The 16716-nt window shown below is 38.9% G+C and overlaps 2 protein-coding genes across 2 annotated transcripts; one reads left to right on the plus strand and one right to left on the minus strand.

The window, feature by feature from the left end:
- The first annotated feature begins 88 nt into the window (after positions 1-88).
- On the plus strand, positions 89-1171 carry LOC105962588 (uncharacterized). The gene has a single exon (XM_012986900.2). The coding sequence runs from the start codon at positions 89-91 to the stop codon at positions 1169-1171; it is 1083 nt and encodes a 360-aa protein (XP_012842354.2).
- Positions 1172-6605: 5434 nt separating this feature from the next.
- ATVEX1 (Nodulin MtN3 family protein) lies at positions 6606-10465 on the minus strand. Its single transcript, XM_088823257.1, has 6 exons — positions 10276-10465; positions 9469-9505; positions 9152-9368; positions 8746-8907; positions 8521-8640; positions 6606-6915 (listed from the first exon to the last, which is right to left on the minus strand). Exons 1-6 carry the CDS (start codon positions 10316-10318, stop codon positions 6784-6786), a joined length of 711 nt encoding a protein of 236 aa, XP_088679383.1. The 5' UTR covers positions 10319-10465; the 3' UTR covers positions 6606-6783.
- Positions 10466-16716: the final 6251 nt, after the last annotated feature.

A 16716-nucleotide genomic window follows, 5' to 3' on the forward strand; every position in this document is an offset into this window, starting at 1 on the left:
AGCACGAGTTTTTGCTCTACAAAATTATAGGTTTGTAAAAAGGTTAATTTCTTTTTGTTGTACTATTTTCTACTTATTTTATTTTACGATGGCCGGAATCGAAAAACAAAAATTTCAAATCCTTGATGTTACCGGCAGTAACTTCTTATCCTGGTGCTTAGATATCAAATTACACCTCCAAGGGCTAGATCTTGTAAAAGCCTTGGATTGTGTAGATATCAAGGAGGCAAATAGGAAAAATGAGGCAAATGCTATGATTTTTATCCGCCATCATCTTTCTGAGGATTTGAAAGACGAATATATACAACTTGAAAGGCCATCAGAGATATGGCAAAAACTCAAAGAAAGGTTTGATCATACAAAAACTGTGATTCTCCCACAGGCCCAATATAATTGGCAGCACCTAAGGCTGCAGGACTTCAAATATGTTGCCGACTATAATTCGGCATTGTTTAAACTTGAGTCCCGATTAGCCTTGTGCGGAGTTAAAATATCTGAATATGATAAATTGGAAAAAACTTTTTGCACTATGCATGCCTCGAACTTGGTGCTCCAACAGCAATATAGGCAGCGCCAGTTTAAAACATATTCGGAGTTGATCTCTGTACTCCTCACAGCAGAAAAAACAAATGAATTGCTGTTGAAAAATCATGATTTACGACCATGTGGGTCCCAAGCTGTGCCTGAAGTACATGCTAATCAAAATAGAAATATGGGCCGATTTAGAGGCCGTGGGCGTAAATTTTGGCGTGGTGCACGCAGAGGTGGTGGACGTGGTCCCCCTCAAGATGCCCGAAATAATGACCGAGGTGGATATGAATATCCCCGTCGAAATAATAATAATACGGTCTGGCAGAGACAACCATTTCAGGCAAAACGCGATAAAGGCAAGATGCTCGCGGAGAGAATTCCAGAAAATGTGTGTATTAGATGTGGAATGACTGGACACTGGGCCAAAGTTTGCAGAACCGCCCAACATCTGGTAAACCTGTACCAGGACTCAAAAAGAGATAAAGCAAAAAATGTCCAGACAAATGCCACCGAGGCAGAAATGCCACTTGCTGTTCTTGAAGCCAGCACATCTGGGAGCATGCTTGATCAAGATCCTGCTCAAGATGGAGCCTCTCTTGAGTTATCAGATTTCTTTACAGATCTTGATCCTCTTGTGTAAATTGCCATATGAGCATCTCTTTTGAGTTATTTTGTACTCACTATGTATACTTTGTATATATCTCTCTCGGATGATGTAGTACCCGAGATTGAGCTAGTTTGTCTTTTGATGTATCCATGTACATATCTCCCTTGGAGGTTATGTTTCCGAGGTCGAGCTGATATTTTGACTATGTATAAAATTATGAGTTTGTTATTATATCATTTGCAAACTATACTACAATTCAATATTAATTTTATGTTATTTAATTCAGGCAAACATGGAGAACATCAATAAAAGAGAAAATTGCCTACTCGATAGTGCAACTACACACTCAATATTCAATAATAAAATATATTTCTCGAGTGTGACTTTGTGCAAGGCACAAGTTAAAACCATTGCAGGTTCCGCGGAAATAATAGATGGCTCCGGGAACGCAACAATTGTGTTGCCTAATGGTACCACTTTGCATATTGAAAATGCATAGATATCAGGTAGATCAAATAAGAATCTACTGAGTTTTAAAGATGTGAGACGTAATGGATATCATTTAGAGACACTGGTTGAAAATACCGTGGAATGTCTCTGCATCACGTCATATGTTATGGACAAAAGAATTGTTCATGAAAAACTCGAAGCGACAGCTTCTGGAGTGTATTGTTTCGAAATTAGAGCTTTTGAATCCTATGCCACTATGCCATGGAAACTTATTAATCCCGATATACACGGGTTATGGCATGATCGACTGGGTCACCCAGGAACGACAATGATGCGTAGGATTGTACAACATACTAAGGGACATCCATTAAAAGATACAAAGATCTTAATGTCCAATGAATATTTTTGTGAATCATGTTCACAAGGAAAGCTCATTATAAAACCTTCCATCGAAAAGGTCGGTTATGAATCACCATCGTTTTTACAACGTATTCATGGTGATATTTGTGGACCAATACACCCTGCAAGTGGGCCATTTAGATATTTTATGGTTTTGGTGGACGCATCTTGTAGATGGTCCCATGTATGCTTATTATCTACGCGAAATATTGCATTTGCGCGTTTGCTAGCACAAATTATTAAACTCCGAGCACATTTCCCTGATTATCCCATTAAAAACATAAGAATGGATAATGCCGGAGAATTTACATCAAAAACTTTTGATGAGTATTGTGCAGCACTGGGAATAAATGTCGAGCACCCAGTAGCATACGTTCACACTCAAAATGGACTGGCGGAATCTCTGATTAAACGCGTCCAAATAATTGCTCGTACTTTGCTGATGAGATCTAAACTCACTAGTGCAGCATGGGGCCATGCAGTATTGCATGCATCAGCACTGATTAAATTACGCCCCACTGCTTATCACATGCATTCCCCAATGCAATTGGCATTAGGCTTTGAGCCCGATATTTCGCACCTTCGCACATTTGGTTGCGCTGTGCAAGTGCCAATTCCTCCTCCTCAGAGGACTAAAATGGGTCCCCAACGCCGACTTGGCATATACGTTGGGTTTGATTCACCGTCGATTATTAGGTTTTTAGAACCAATGACAGGTGATTTATTTACCGCTAGATTTGCGGATTGTCATTTTGATGAGACATTATTTATACCGATTGGTAAGGATATTCAGAATATCCGTGATAATGATAAACAAAAACCAATCGAGAATCTCATATGGTGTGAGCAACATTTATCTCATCTCGACCCACGTACCTCTGAATGTGAAAATGAGATCCATAGAATCATTTATTTACAAAATATTGCCAATAGACTTCCTGATGCATTTAATGATGCCAGTAAAGTTACGAAGTCTTATATTCCAGCTGTGAATGTTCCAGCTAGGATCGCTGTTCCTGAAGAACATGCGAAAATGAATGATGATCCCCCACGACAAAAACGGGGTAGACCTATTGGATCAAAGGACGTTGTTCCTAGAAAAAGAAAGGGGAAAATCGATGAACCCTCGAATCAAGTGGTTCCTAGTGAGAATGCTCCAGATAAATCTGTTGAGCCTAATATCGGAAAAGCGATATCAAATCCCGGGAATACCGAGAATCCCATAAGTTATTGCAATGAAATATGGGATAGAAATGAGATAATCATCGATAATATTTTTGCATTCTCGGTTGCACAAGAAATTATGTACGATGATTATGATAGTGAACCGCGTTCCATAATGGAATGTCGCCAAAGAAATGATTGGCCTAAATGGGTGGAAGCAATAAAATCTGAATTGGCTTCCTTAGAAAAACGGAAAGTATTCGGGCAAATCGTTCAAACTCCGGATAATGTAAAGCCCGTTGGGTATAAATGGGTATTTGTCCGTAAGAGAAACGAGAACAATGAAATTGTAAGATATAAAGCCCGCCTTGTAGCTCAAGGTTTCTCCCAGCGACCTGGGATTGATTATGATGAGACATATTCACCAGTGATGGATACGATCACTTTTCGTTTTCTTATCAATATGGTCGTCCAAGAGGGACTGGACATGCGTCTAATGGACGTTGTAACGGCCTATCTATATGGTTCACTAGATTCTGATATTTATATGAAAATTCCCGATGGATTTAAAATGCCAAACTCTAGCGCTCCTCGTGAGTTGCACTCAATCAAATTACAAAGATCATTGTATGGTCTAAAACAATCTGGTCGCATGTGGTATCATAGATTGAGTGAATACCTTATCAGGGAAGGTTATAAAAATGATCCCATTTGCCCATGCGTTGTTATTAAAAGATCTGAAACCGGATTTGCTATCATTGCGGTTTATGTAGATGACATGAACTTGATTGGAACTCATGAAGAGTTGGCCAATGCAGGTGAATATTTAAAGAAAGAGTTTGAGGTCAAAGACCTTGGAAAAACCAAACTCTGTCTTGGTATTGAGCTTGAGCATAAAAATAACGGCATACTTATACACCAATCTGCATATATTAAACGAGTGCTCAAGAAGTTTAATATGGAAAATTCTAATTCATTGAGCACCCCTATGGTTGTGCGCAATTTAGATCCTGAAAAGGATCCATTCCGACCAAAAGAATTTAATGAAGAGATACTTGGCCCTGAAGTGCCGTATCTCAATGCTATCGGAGTGTTAATGTATCTAGCACAATGCACTCGACCTGATATCGCTTTTGCGGTAAATGTGCTTGCGCGATACAGTTCTGAGCCTACACGGAGACACTGGAATGGTGTTAAACATATTTTTCGATATCTTCGTGGTACTGCAGATATGGGATTATTTTATTCGAAAAATTCAACTAACCAAGGGTTAGTTGGTTATGCCGACGCGGGATATAGATCTGATCCCCACAAAGCTCGCTCACAAACTGGATATTTGTTTTGTTACAATGGTGCAGGTATATCTTGGCGATCTACCAAACAAACATTAGTGGCCACCTCATCAAATCATTCAGAAATAATTGCACTTTATGAGGCTGGCAGAGAATGTGTTTGGTTAAGATCGGTCATATCACATATACGAAATTCCTGCCAATTAAATCCAGTTACAAATACGCCCACTATCATTTATGAAGATAATGCTGCTTGTATAGCACAAACAAGAGGCGGATATATAAAGGGTGATAGGACCAAACACATATCACCAAAGTTTTTTCATACACACGAGCTTCAGAAGAATGGAGAAATTGATGTCCAACAAATTCGCTCGTGTAACAATCTTGCTGATTTATTTACAAAGTCCTTACCGACTTCTACATTTGAGAAATTGGTATACAATATTGGAATGCGAAGAGTCAATACGAAGCAAGACTGACTATCCATCTCAGAAGCAATATTGCTCATTTCAGGGGGAGCAATGGTGCGTTGCACTCTTTTTCCCTTATGACTGGTTTTGTCTCATAGGGTTTTCCAGCAAAGGTTTTTAATGAGGCAGCTTTTGCACACATCTTGGATTTGAGCCGATACAATGGTGTTACGTCCAAGGAGGAGTAGTATGATAGGGGTGAGCAAAAAAACCGAAAAAAAAAACGAAAAACCGAACCGAAAACCGAAAAAACCGAGCCGATATGTACCGTCCCGACTTAAAACCGCATACACGGTAAATTTTTTTTGAAAAACCGAAAATATCGGTTTGTGTATGGAGAATTTAAAAATTACCGAACCGATTTCCCGAACCGAACCGATTTATACAAAATGATGTATTTTTTATATATATTATAAATACTTACCCTAGCGAGCCTCTATCTTTCGAGCGCCTCCATGTGACATCGTTTTCTATTAATTAATTTTGGTTGTGACGTGTTTTTTATTAGTTAATTTTCGGTTGTTATTTGTTAATTTTCTCAAATAAATATAATGAAAGTCCAAATATATGGGTTTTATGCCGAACCGGTTCGAACAAATAGACGAAATCGAAACCGAAAATAAACCGAATTGATACCGAAACCGTTAACCGAAAACCGAAAAACCGATTCACACCGAACCGAAAAAAACCGACATATTCGGTTTTTAAAATATGAGAAACCGATATTATCGGTACGTGTTTGGTTTATTGGAAAAACCGAGCCGTACCGACCCGTGCACACCCCTATAGTATGACACGGTGGACTTTCACACCATTAAACTAACCAATGAGATGTCACCTATCCATGTGATACATGATATGCACATATGGTCTTCATTTGCATGGTTTTGATAAGAATTCAAATTGTAGCTATGAACACTACATAACTAGCTTGTACACATGTCGTGTACGTAAGACTTAATATTTTGTATAAATAGGTACGCTCGTAATACAATATATATAACTTTCATTATTATCTTTCTTCATCAATTACACTCGATATACTGTAGCTTCAATTTTCATTATTCTCACACTTCAATTTCTCTTATAGCAATGATGGCTTTTAATTATAACATGCACTTTGTGTATGTATCATACAAGAATTATATGTTCTTGTAAACTCGTAAGCCTAGCTATTTACTTTTAATATATATATTTATATACACCTTGTATTATATTCTACAACAACTACAACATTAACAACTGGTTCAAAATTCAGCCAAATTTGAAGGCACGACTAAGTTGCTTTTAGAATTAAGAACTTTGATAAAATTACAAACAATTTTTTTTAGGTTTTATACCAACTTTTTTATTTTTATTTATTGTTTCTTAAATTACTCTAATTAGAAAAGAAAAAACAAGTTAATAATAAAAAAAAAAGGAGTTAAGATACCAATTAAAAAAAAAATAGTGAAGCAGCCTAAGTGACGATTTCTGTTTAATGAAATATGAAGTTGGCTTTTTGTTAGTTATTTTAAGGGTATTTTCAGGTTAAATAAAAATCAAATGATATCTACTTAAGTTTGATTTGAGGGGTGTCAAACATATTACCGCTAATAATTAAGAACAAAATTGATAATTAAAAAGAATTTAAAAAAAAAATATGCGTTGAAACTCTAAAGTGAAGCGACTCTAAAGCGAAGCGACATGTAATATTGAAACAAATATATGATTTAAAGAGACATTTAAAAAGAAACAAGATACAGTAACTGATTATTGAAATAATGCTTACAAAATTGTTTTTTAATTAATAAATAATAATAAAAATAAATAATTATAATAATAATAATAATTATTATTATGGTAATAATAATTAGGGGTGAGCTAATCATGCAGTTGAACGCTGAAGTTCAACGGCTGGTTGGGTGCTGACGTCATCGTCCCGTTTGGTACTTCTGTAATAAGTTGCATATAACACCACTTGCACTAATCCAGATAGAGTACCCAAACCATTTGGAATCTGTATATTAATTAAACAAATTAAATTAATAAAATGTTTTTTTTAGAGAACAAATTAATAAAGGGTAAATTTCACTTTCCTTCTTCGTACTTTGGCTCGGTATCACTTTACTCCATTCTACTTTCGATTGCATCGATTTGTCTCCCTGCACTTGAAAAATTGCATCAATGTGGCCCTCGCTGTTAGTTGTCATATTTGACATTAACACCGTTTGGTCTAAGCTCTGAAATTACAAGAACGCCACTTCTCCCAGTTTAAATAATTATAAAAAAAAATATAAAAAAAAATAGAAAACAAAAAATAAAATAATAAAAAAATCAAGGCAGCGAGAAAACATAATTCACAACGCCAACCACAATTTATTTATTTTATTTTATTTTTTATTTTTTATTTTTTATTTTTTATTTTTTATTTTTTAATAATTATATAAACAGGGATGGGTGATTTTTTGGTAATTTTTATACTTAGATCAAACGGTGTGAAGATCAAATGTCTGAAAACTAACGGTGATGGTCACATTGAGACAATTTTTCAAGTACAGGGGGGCAAATCGATGCGATCGAGAGTAGAAGGGTAAAGTGATATCGGATCAAAGTATAAGGGCAGAAAGTGGAATTTACCTATTAATGAAATGTTAGTAAATAATAATAATAATAATAATAATAATAATAATAATAATAATAATAATAATAATAATAATAATAATAATAATAATAATAATAAATAAACCTTCTAGCTAGTATTCATCGGATTAAAGACTTATTTAAAAACAGAAGTTAGTGATTATGAGTTAAGTAGGAATTAAATGATTATTTCTAAAAGTTGAGGGTCTTTGCAAATTATATGGAAAATCAACTAAAATAGAAAGAACATGATACTTTTAAAATTACAACTTAAAGCAGCTTATTTTAAGAGAAGGAAAAACAAAAGTTTGTTTCGCAAACACCTAAAAACGAATAATATGACGAAAAAAGTTCATAATCTATTTCTAAAAGCATTTGCAAACACAATATTAAAAATATTGAAAAATAGTGGGCATGGAAAATATAGCCTGTGGTAAGATCTGTTTTTGAAAAAACCCCTCATTTTTCAACAATTATAGTCGCCATGACTTGTTGATTTCTTACGTAACACCCTTTTGTAGGGAAGTGGATGTAAAAAAGTTACAAACTATAGAGGCTGGATGTAATTTTTCAAAAAAAGGTTTTTATATAATGACACTTTACTTGAGAGAGGTGATTGTAACTTACCCTTAAATATAAATACATAAAAGAATTGGAAAAATACAGTTTTTATCCCTTAAGTTTGCACCGATTTCACATTTGGTCTCCCATGTTCACAAAAAACACATTTAGCCCCTCATGTTTCAATAAATTCAACACCTTTTGTCATTTCCGTCAATTTACTGTTAGTCCATTAGTTAAGGCAGTAGAGGGCACAAGCTTGATTTCGTTAGTACTTAGAAAATTGATGGAAAAGGCTAAAAATGTTGAATTTTTGAAATATGAGAGACTAAATATGAAATCAGTGAAAACTTAAGGATAAAAAATGATTTTTTTATCGAAAAGGCTTAGTGAAAGAAACGTGGTAGTGTATATGGTTTACCAAGACGTTGAGATCGAGTTTGACGGAGGCGTAGACAGACCACACGGCGCCGTTTAGCAAGTTGGCAAGTGATAGATAAAACGGCATGAATTTAACACTTTTAGTCTTGATCACACGTTTCTGCAATATTATTTTAGAAATAAAGAAATTAGAAAATAAATATTCAAAAAAAATAAAAATAAAATTATAAGTTATAAATAAAAAATAAAAATAAATAAGACATACCATCACCGTCAAAGGAGATGCGTACATCAAAATATTGAAAATAATACACAAAATCCCAATAAACAAAGACCTCGTCTTAGTTCCATGTAGAAATACCATGGTTATTGCCACCACCACACAAAAGAAAATTGTCTCTATAAATAGGGCAATTAAAATCTTGCGCTGCAAATTAATAACACAAATTCAAAATTCAAAGTTATTTATTATATATATATATATATATATATATATATATATATATATATATATATATATATATATATATATATATATATATATATATATATATATAACACATGGAATTTTTTTAGCAATTCGATATAATACAGGGTTGGTGAATATAATGCAATGAAGTCGTGTATATTTGTGTATGTGTGTGTGTGTGTGTGTGTGTGTGTGTACGTACGCGTTTGGGCCAATCGGAGAAGGTGAAGAAGATTGTGAGATAGGCAATTTCGATGAAGAAACCGACGCCGTTGATGGTGGCGACGAGAAGACTATCGGGATGAACAAAGGGCATGCCGTAAAACACCCACATTGCGCAGTTGAGCACCGTGGCAATGTAAGGGTCCGGTTTGAATGATTGAACCGATTTCTCTTTCCAAATCTTGATAAATGTCGGACTGCGTTTTTCGAAATTACGTTTTTGCTTTTATATAAGTAAATATTGATATATGCAACTAATTGTGCGTGTGTGTGTGTATGTGAGAGAGAGAGAGTTACACCGCGGAAAGGAAGAGGCCCAAAGAGATGACATTTCCTGCACGTATAGAAAGACAAAATTAGTAAAGATTTAAATAAGCAAATCTACACAAGATAAAAGGATTTAGTTGTTTTGTAAACACCTACTTTACTCTAATAAAAGAAAATATGTTTGATTTAGGTTATTTCTATTATACACCTGGTGAATGTTAGACATGGTGGATTTTTACCAATGATCTACACACATCAATATGTATATGTTTGTACGTATACAAATGATAAAAGTCTACTTGATGTGATTCACCCGATATGACATTGTATAGACCGTTACTTTAAAGAAAACAATCCCTAAAAAACTACCATGTGGGGGTTTATGTTCTAAAGAAAACACATCATATGAATTTATTTGTTTTTTTTCAAAAAAAAAAGAATTTATTTGTTAATGTTAATAATACAATGACTTTTTTAACAATATTCAAAATTACCCAAATATATTTTTTTTTTGTTTTTTGACAAATTTAGTAAAAAAATAAAAACCCTAAATTTCAATAATTCGAAGAGTAACAAGATGAATATAATCAAGTCACATGAACACAATATATGAAAATGCACCTATTCATATCAAAAATTAAATCCAAACGAGATCGTTCTTGTTTTGTCGAGTAAAACTGAAGATTTTTCCTTCTCCAATATCGTGGACGAATAAGTACGTAATCGACGGCCATTAAGAGTGTAATTGCATAATTACATTAATAAATAGTTATAGTTATTATATCATCATCCAAAATAAAGAAAACCAGAAAAAAAAATTTAAAAAAAAACACAAACCTATGATCCCAACGATAGTCCTCACGGTTTCCGGATTCATCATTTTCGAACCTCGAAAAAAGACGAAGATTTAATAAACGAGGACGATTTAATAATCTTAGTGTGTTAAAACCTTGTAAGTTTGCTAATCGGGTTTAGTAAAACAATAACCATCGGTTGTCTTTTTGATTTATCAAGAAAACAATGTGTGTGTGTGTGTAAAAAAATTGTATAATTGCAAAACGTTTCAATATCAAAATTTCAGACAAAAAAGAAATCAATTTAATTAAATGAATTAATGGGAGCGGTTATTCGGATAAGAATAGGTAATAATATCAGTTGTGACGGTTTTTAGAGGGGTTTGTGGTGATTAGTTAACTTGCTTAACTATAAACTTTCCCATATTACCGGATCCGAGGTATATAAACTAACTTTTTTTTTGTTTTTTTTTGTTTTTTTATCTACTAAAATTACATTCAAAAGATTGTATCTATCATTGTAGACCAATTTATTTTTTTGTCAATCATCTACATTTAAAATTAAGGGTAAATTACACCAATATCCTTAAGGTATGCTAAAATAATTTTAAGGTTCGATAATTACACTCACCCCCCTGAAACATAGTTAGAAACTCTAATGGGATAATGCATTGGATACGTTATTTCGATAGAGTTCTAACGGACTATTAGTTTCAGGAAGTGGTGGAAACAACAAAGAACTATTGGTGATTTAAGAAATGTTGGGGGAATCATGTGATCACCTTCTCACTCTATGTTGTCTCCACCATTAGCTAAAAGTAATAGTCCGTTATAATTCTATCAGAAGAACGTATCAAATGCATTATCATATTAGAGTTTCTAACTATGTTTCAAAGGGTTAGTGTAATTATTGATACCACAGGGACCTTAAAGTTATTTTAACATACTTTAAGGGTGTGGGTGTAATTTATCCTAAAATTTAACATAAAGACAATGAAAATTAAATATCATTATTAATAAATAAAAGGTTTATTAGAACTCGACTTTTTACCCAATCAATTATCATGTTTATTAAAATTTAGGGGTCTTAAGATATAGATCTCTGGTGAAAAAAATTATTAGAACTAAATGACAAGTCTAACTAAACTTTTGCTTCACATCCTTTATAAATTTCATTCCGGAAATGTCCTACATACACAAAATATGAAATATGCACTAAGTAATATTTAAAGTGCATTTATCATTTTTTTTATTCCGTATTTAACATTTTCACTTTTGCATCTAACACTTTATTATTATTTTTTTTTTACGTAGAAACACGTTGCTCTATGTTTTTTTTTTTTCATTTTAGTATTTTTCACGATTATAGAAACCTATTTTTTTGCCCTTTTTTTCTACATATATAATTGATGATGCTAAAATATAGCTCACCTAGGGTGATGTAGAAAACGAACTGGGAGAGCAAAGCAGATCAGTAGCTTGACAACTTGATGATCCTGAGGTACCTGCGAAATGAACAAACGTGAACTACGCCGGGGGTTGATCCGGCGGAAACCCCTCCGACGCTCAAGTCAGACGTGCTGATCATAGAAATAGTCCAGAGAATACAGTTGATAGTATTGCTCAGTTAATAGGACGTACCTTAATAAAATGAGTAAAACCTCTATTTATATGTCGTTTATTGGGTTGGGTTTGCTTTGTTGGGCCCAAACCTTACTTGAAGGTGTTTGGGCCTCGGTGATATTGGTCTTCAATATTGGGCTCGTGGCCCAGTAGGTAAATAACTTGTAGGCCCATTGGGTTGGCCCAATTAGGCATATCATTAAGCCCCCCACTCTCGAGTCGATGTGGGGGCCATGTCGAAATGGGTTCTCAATCGTGTCGAGAGTGAAAATTGTAGTGTTTGTTCTTTGGCATATGGCCTGATGGTGTGCGAAAATGCATTGGAGCGTGTGTCGGAGGGGCGTGAATGCGCATTGGCGCGTAGCGCGACTAAGTTGTCGCTATGTAAGTTATTTGAGTCGTCGGTGTTGTCCCGCGACGATGTAGTAGCGAATTGTCTCCTCGTGGGAGTTGTCTCGTCGCGGGGTAATATAGTTGATCGAGTTATCTCCTCGTGGGAGTTGTTTCGCGATAATGTGGTAGCACGGATCAAGTAATCTCCTCGTGGGAGTTGTCTCGTCATGGGATAATAGAGTTGATCGAGTTATCTCCTCGTGGGAGTTGTCTCGTGATAATGTAGTAGCACGGAGCTAGTATTCTCCTCGTGGGAGTTGTTATTTATCGACATTGTCAATGTTTTGACGCGTTGCTTGTATGTGTTTACATATAGCCTTGTGCGTGATGTACTTGAGGAGGGGATCAGGCTCTCAAGAGTTTTTTTTATGGGGATCGTGCCCCTTGTTAGACCTCGTGGGTCGTAAGTATGTTTGGACCGTGGCCACGTTTTAATGAAGGACCCATCGAAAACAAGTAGATAAATTTTGAGTAATCAAGCTGGCCAGGCTATATAGATTCTCATAATATCTCTAAGTGTTTCTAGGGTTGTAATCGTGCTAACTTGAGCTTGCGATTATGTAGTGCATTGCGAGCGAGTTGTATCTTCAAGAGAGTTGTCTTGCAGCGAAGTTGTAGGAGCATTGGATGATGCGCGATTTAGGCGCGTGTGGATTGAGGTTGCTTTGAGCGAGTTGTCTCCTCGTGGGAGTTGTTTCGCAGCGAGTCTTATTATCGAGCGAGGTGGTTGCACGTGGGAGTTGCCTTGCAACGGATTTATAGTATCGAGCGAGTTAGCTCCTCGTGGGAGTTGTCCCGCTGCGGGTTGGGGTACCGAGCGAGTTGGCTCCTCGTGGGAGTAATCTCGCTGCGGGTCATAGGATGGAGCGAGTGGTTTCCTCGTAGGAGTTATCTCGCTGTGGGTTCGTAGGACCGAGTGAGTTGGCTCCTCGTGGGAGTTTCCTCGCTGCGGGTCGTAGGATGGAGCGAGTGGTCTCCTCGTAGGAGTTATCTCGCTGTGGGTTCGTAGGACCGAGCGAGTTGGCTCCTCGTGGGAGTTTCCTCGCTGCGGGTCGTAGGATGGAGCGAGTGGTCTCCTTGTAGGAGTTATCTCGCTGTGGGTTCTTAGACCCGAGGGAGTTGACTCCTCGTGGGAGTTGCCTCGCAACGGGTTATATGACTGAGCAAGTTATCTCCTCGCGGGAGTTATCTTGCCGCCGGTTGTAGTACCGAGCGAGTTGGCTCCTCGTGGGAGTTGTCTCGCTACGAGTTGTAGTATTGGGCAAGTTGGCTCCTCGTGGGAGTTGTCTCGCTGCGAATTGTGGGACACAGCGAGTGGTCTTCTCGTGGGAGTTATCTCGCTGTGGTTATGAGACCCGAGGGAGTTGGCTCCTCGTGGGAGTTATCTCACAACGGGTTATAAGACGGAGCGAGTGGTCTCCTCGGGGGAGTTATCTCGCTGTGGTTATGAGACAGAGCGAGTTGTCTCCTCGTGGGAGTTTTCTCGCTGTGTGTTTGTAGGACAGAGCGAGTTATCTCCTTGTGGGAGTTATCTCGCTGTGTGTTGTAGGACAGAGCGAGTTGTCTCCTCGTGGGAGTTGTCTCGCTATGTGTTGTAGGATAGAGCGAGTTGTCTCCTCGTGGGAGTTATCTCGCAACGGGTTAGAGGACGGAGCGAGTGGTCTCCTCGTGGGAGTTATCTCGCTATGGTTTCGTAGACCCGAGGGAGTTGGCTCCTCGTGGGAGTTGTCTCGCTGCGGGTTGTAGGATGGAGCGAGTGGTTTCCTCGTGGGAGTTGTCTCGCTGCGGGTGGTAGTATTGAGCGAGTTGGCTCCTCGTGGGAGTTGTCTCGCAAGCCCCCCACTCTCGAGACGATGTGGGAGCCAAGTAGAAAGGGGTACCGGATCGTATTGAGAGTAGATCGGTGTTGTAGTCTTGCGTTAATCGCTAGCATGGCGTGGATAAATATATTTTTTTTTTTTTGAACGCAATTTGGTAGGTGCGTTAAAGAGCTCGCGCAATCTGGTGGAGCGCGTTGAAATTCTCGCGCGATTTGGTAAAGCGAGGTGAAAACGGCATGCGATTTGGTGGTGCACAGTGCAAATTGCGCGCAAGTAGGTGAGTAGCGGGAGGTGGGCGCGCGCTTTGATGCTGGGTAGGTGGGGAGCGCGCGCTTTGAGGCTGGGGTAAGGGGGGAGCGCGCGCTTTGAGGCTAGGGTAGGGGGGGGGCGCGCGGTAGGTGTCACGCGGGCGCGTGCAATGCACGCGCGGAGGAGAGAGAGCGCGGGCGCGTGCAGTGCACGCGCGGAGGAGAGAGAGCGCGGGCGCGTGCAGTGCACGCGCGGAGGAGACAGGGCGTTTGCGCGTGCAAGGCACGCACGAGGGAGAGAGAGAGAGTGCGGGCGCGTGCGACGCACGCGCGGTGAGAGACAACTGGCGCGTGCGATGCACGCGCGCAGAGGCAGTTGCGCAGTACAGCTGGGCGCGTGACATGCACGCGCGCGTCGCGCGTGCGCGCCACGCGCTTTCTGGCGATTTTTTTTTTTTTTTTTTTGTTTTTTTTTCCGCTCGCGCGGACCGAGGCTTCTTGGCCAACCGCACGGTGCTGATGTGCGCGCGCTTCCTTGTGTTTTTTTGTTTTTGTTTTTTTTCTTCTCTTCTTTTTTTCTCTTCTACTTCTTTTTCTTGTTTTTTTTTTTTCTTCATCTTCTTTTTTCTTCTTCTTTTTCTTATTTCTTTTTTCTTCTTCTTTCTTCTTCTCTTTTTTCTTCATCTTCTTTTTTTCTTCTTCTTTCTTCTTCATCTTTCTTCTTTTTCTTTTTTATTTGGTTGATATTCACCCCCTTGGGGATGTTTTATTTTTTGAATAGGGATATTACCCTCGTTCCTTGAGATGGGATGTGCACCCCTCTTGGGGATGTTCTATTTTTTAAGTAGGGAGATTATCCTCGTTCCTTGAGATGGGATGTGCGCCCCCTTGGGGATGTTCTATTTTTTGAGTGGGAAGATTATCCTCGTTCTTTGAGATGGGATGTGCACCCCCTTGGGGATGTTCTATTTTTTGAGTGGGAAGATTATCCTCGTTCCTTGAGATGGCATGTGCACCCCCTTGGGGATGAAAGGTCAGTGGATGTACCACCCTTGAGATGAGATGCCCAACTTTAGGATGGGATAGCCCCCCATTTAGGATGAGGCGATCACGAACCACTGGGGTGAGATGCCCCACCTTGGCGATATATGGTGCCACTGATTCAGTGGCAGCACGAGTTGAATCTTCCGTGATCATACGCTGAAGGTCTTCTTCGGTTATCTGAACCGTTCGAGAAGTAAGTAGAAATTGATCATGTTGGGGACCCAGTGGGGCCTCACGAGGAGGAGCGTTGGCTCCTGCTATGACGAATGAAATGTTTTGGGGGCAATGTGAACCCCCAGGGAGTCGATAACCCTTGGCGAACGGAATATTTTGGGAGCAGATGTAAGCCCCCAGGGAGTCGATAACCCTTGGCGAACGAAATATTTTGGGGGCGATGTAAGCCCCCAGGGAGTCGATGGCGGTGGTGGCATGGGTGGCTATGTAGGCCCCCAGGGAGTCGATGGCGGTGGTGCCATAGGTGGCTCCACATGTGGAGCAGGTGCTGGTATCGCGTTGGGAGCATTTGCTCCCATCGTGGCGATATATTGAGTCACGGCCTCTGTGGCAGCGCGAGTTGAAGCTTCTGCTATCATGCGTTGAAGCGCATCCTCGGTTATTTGAACCATTCGAGGAGCAGGGAGTGGTGGATCGGCGAGTGGTGGGTCCCGAGGGGGATCACCTGAACCTCGCGAGGCGGATCCATGGGATGTGGAGGAGGTGGCAAGCCAGAGCCTCCACGAGGTGGGAGGTCGTTAGCTGTGTCATTTTCTCTCCGAGCAGACGCCTCAGGAGGATCTTGTTGGCTACGTGATCTGGTTTGCATCGTTCCCACAGACGGCGCCAAAATGATGATGCTAAAATATAGCTCACCTAGGGTGATGTAGAAAACGAACTGGGAGAGCAAAGCAGATCAGTAGCTTGACAACTTGATGATCCTGAGGTACCTGCGAAATGAACAAACGTGAACTACGCCGGGGGTTGATCCGGCGGAAACCCCTCCGACGCTCAAGTCAGACGTGCTGATCATAGAAATAGTCCAGAGAATACAGTTGATAGTATTGCTCAGTTAATAGGACGTACCTTAATAAAATGAGTAAAACCTCTATTTATATGTCGTTTATTGGGTTGGGTTTGCTTTGTTGGGCCCAAACCTTACTTGAAGGTGTTTGGGCCTCGGTGATATTGGTCTTCAATATTGGGCTCGTGGCCCAGTAGGTAAATAACTTGTAGGCCCATTGGGTTGGCCCAATTAGGCATATCAATAATATTGAAAATTATGAATTTAAAACAAATTCGGTCATAGACGTATATAGACACCCATAGGAAATCGTAGTAATCCGTAGACATCTCTGATCA

Source organism: Erythranthe guttata, chromosome 9, assembly GCF_056151865.1.
Source record: "Erythranthe guttata isolate IM_541 chromosome 9, IM_541, whole genome shotgun sequence".
NCBI lineage: Eukaryota > Viridiplantae > Streptophyta > Magnoliopsida > Lamiales > Phrymaceae > Erythranthe > Erythranthe guttata.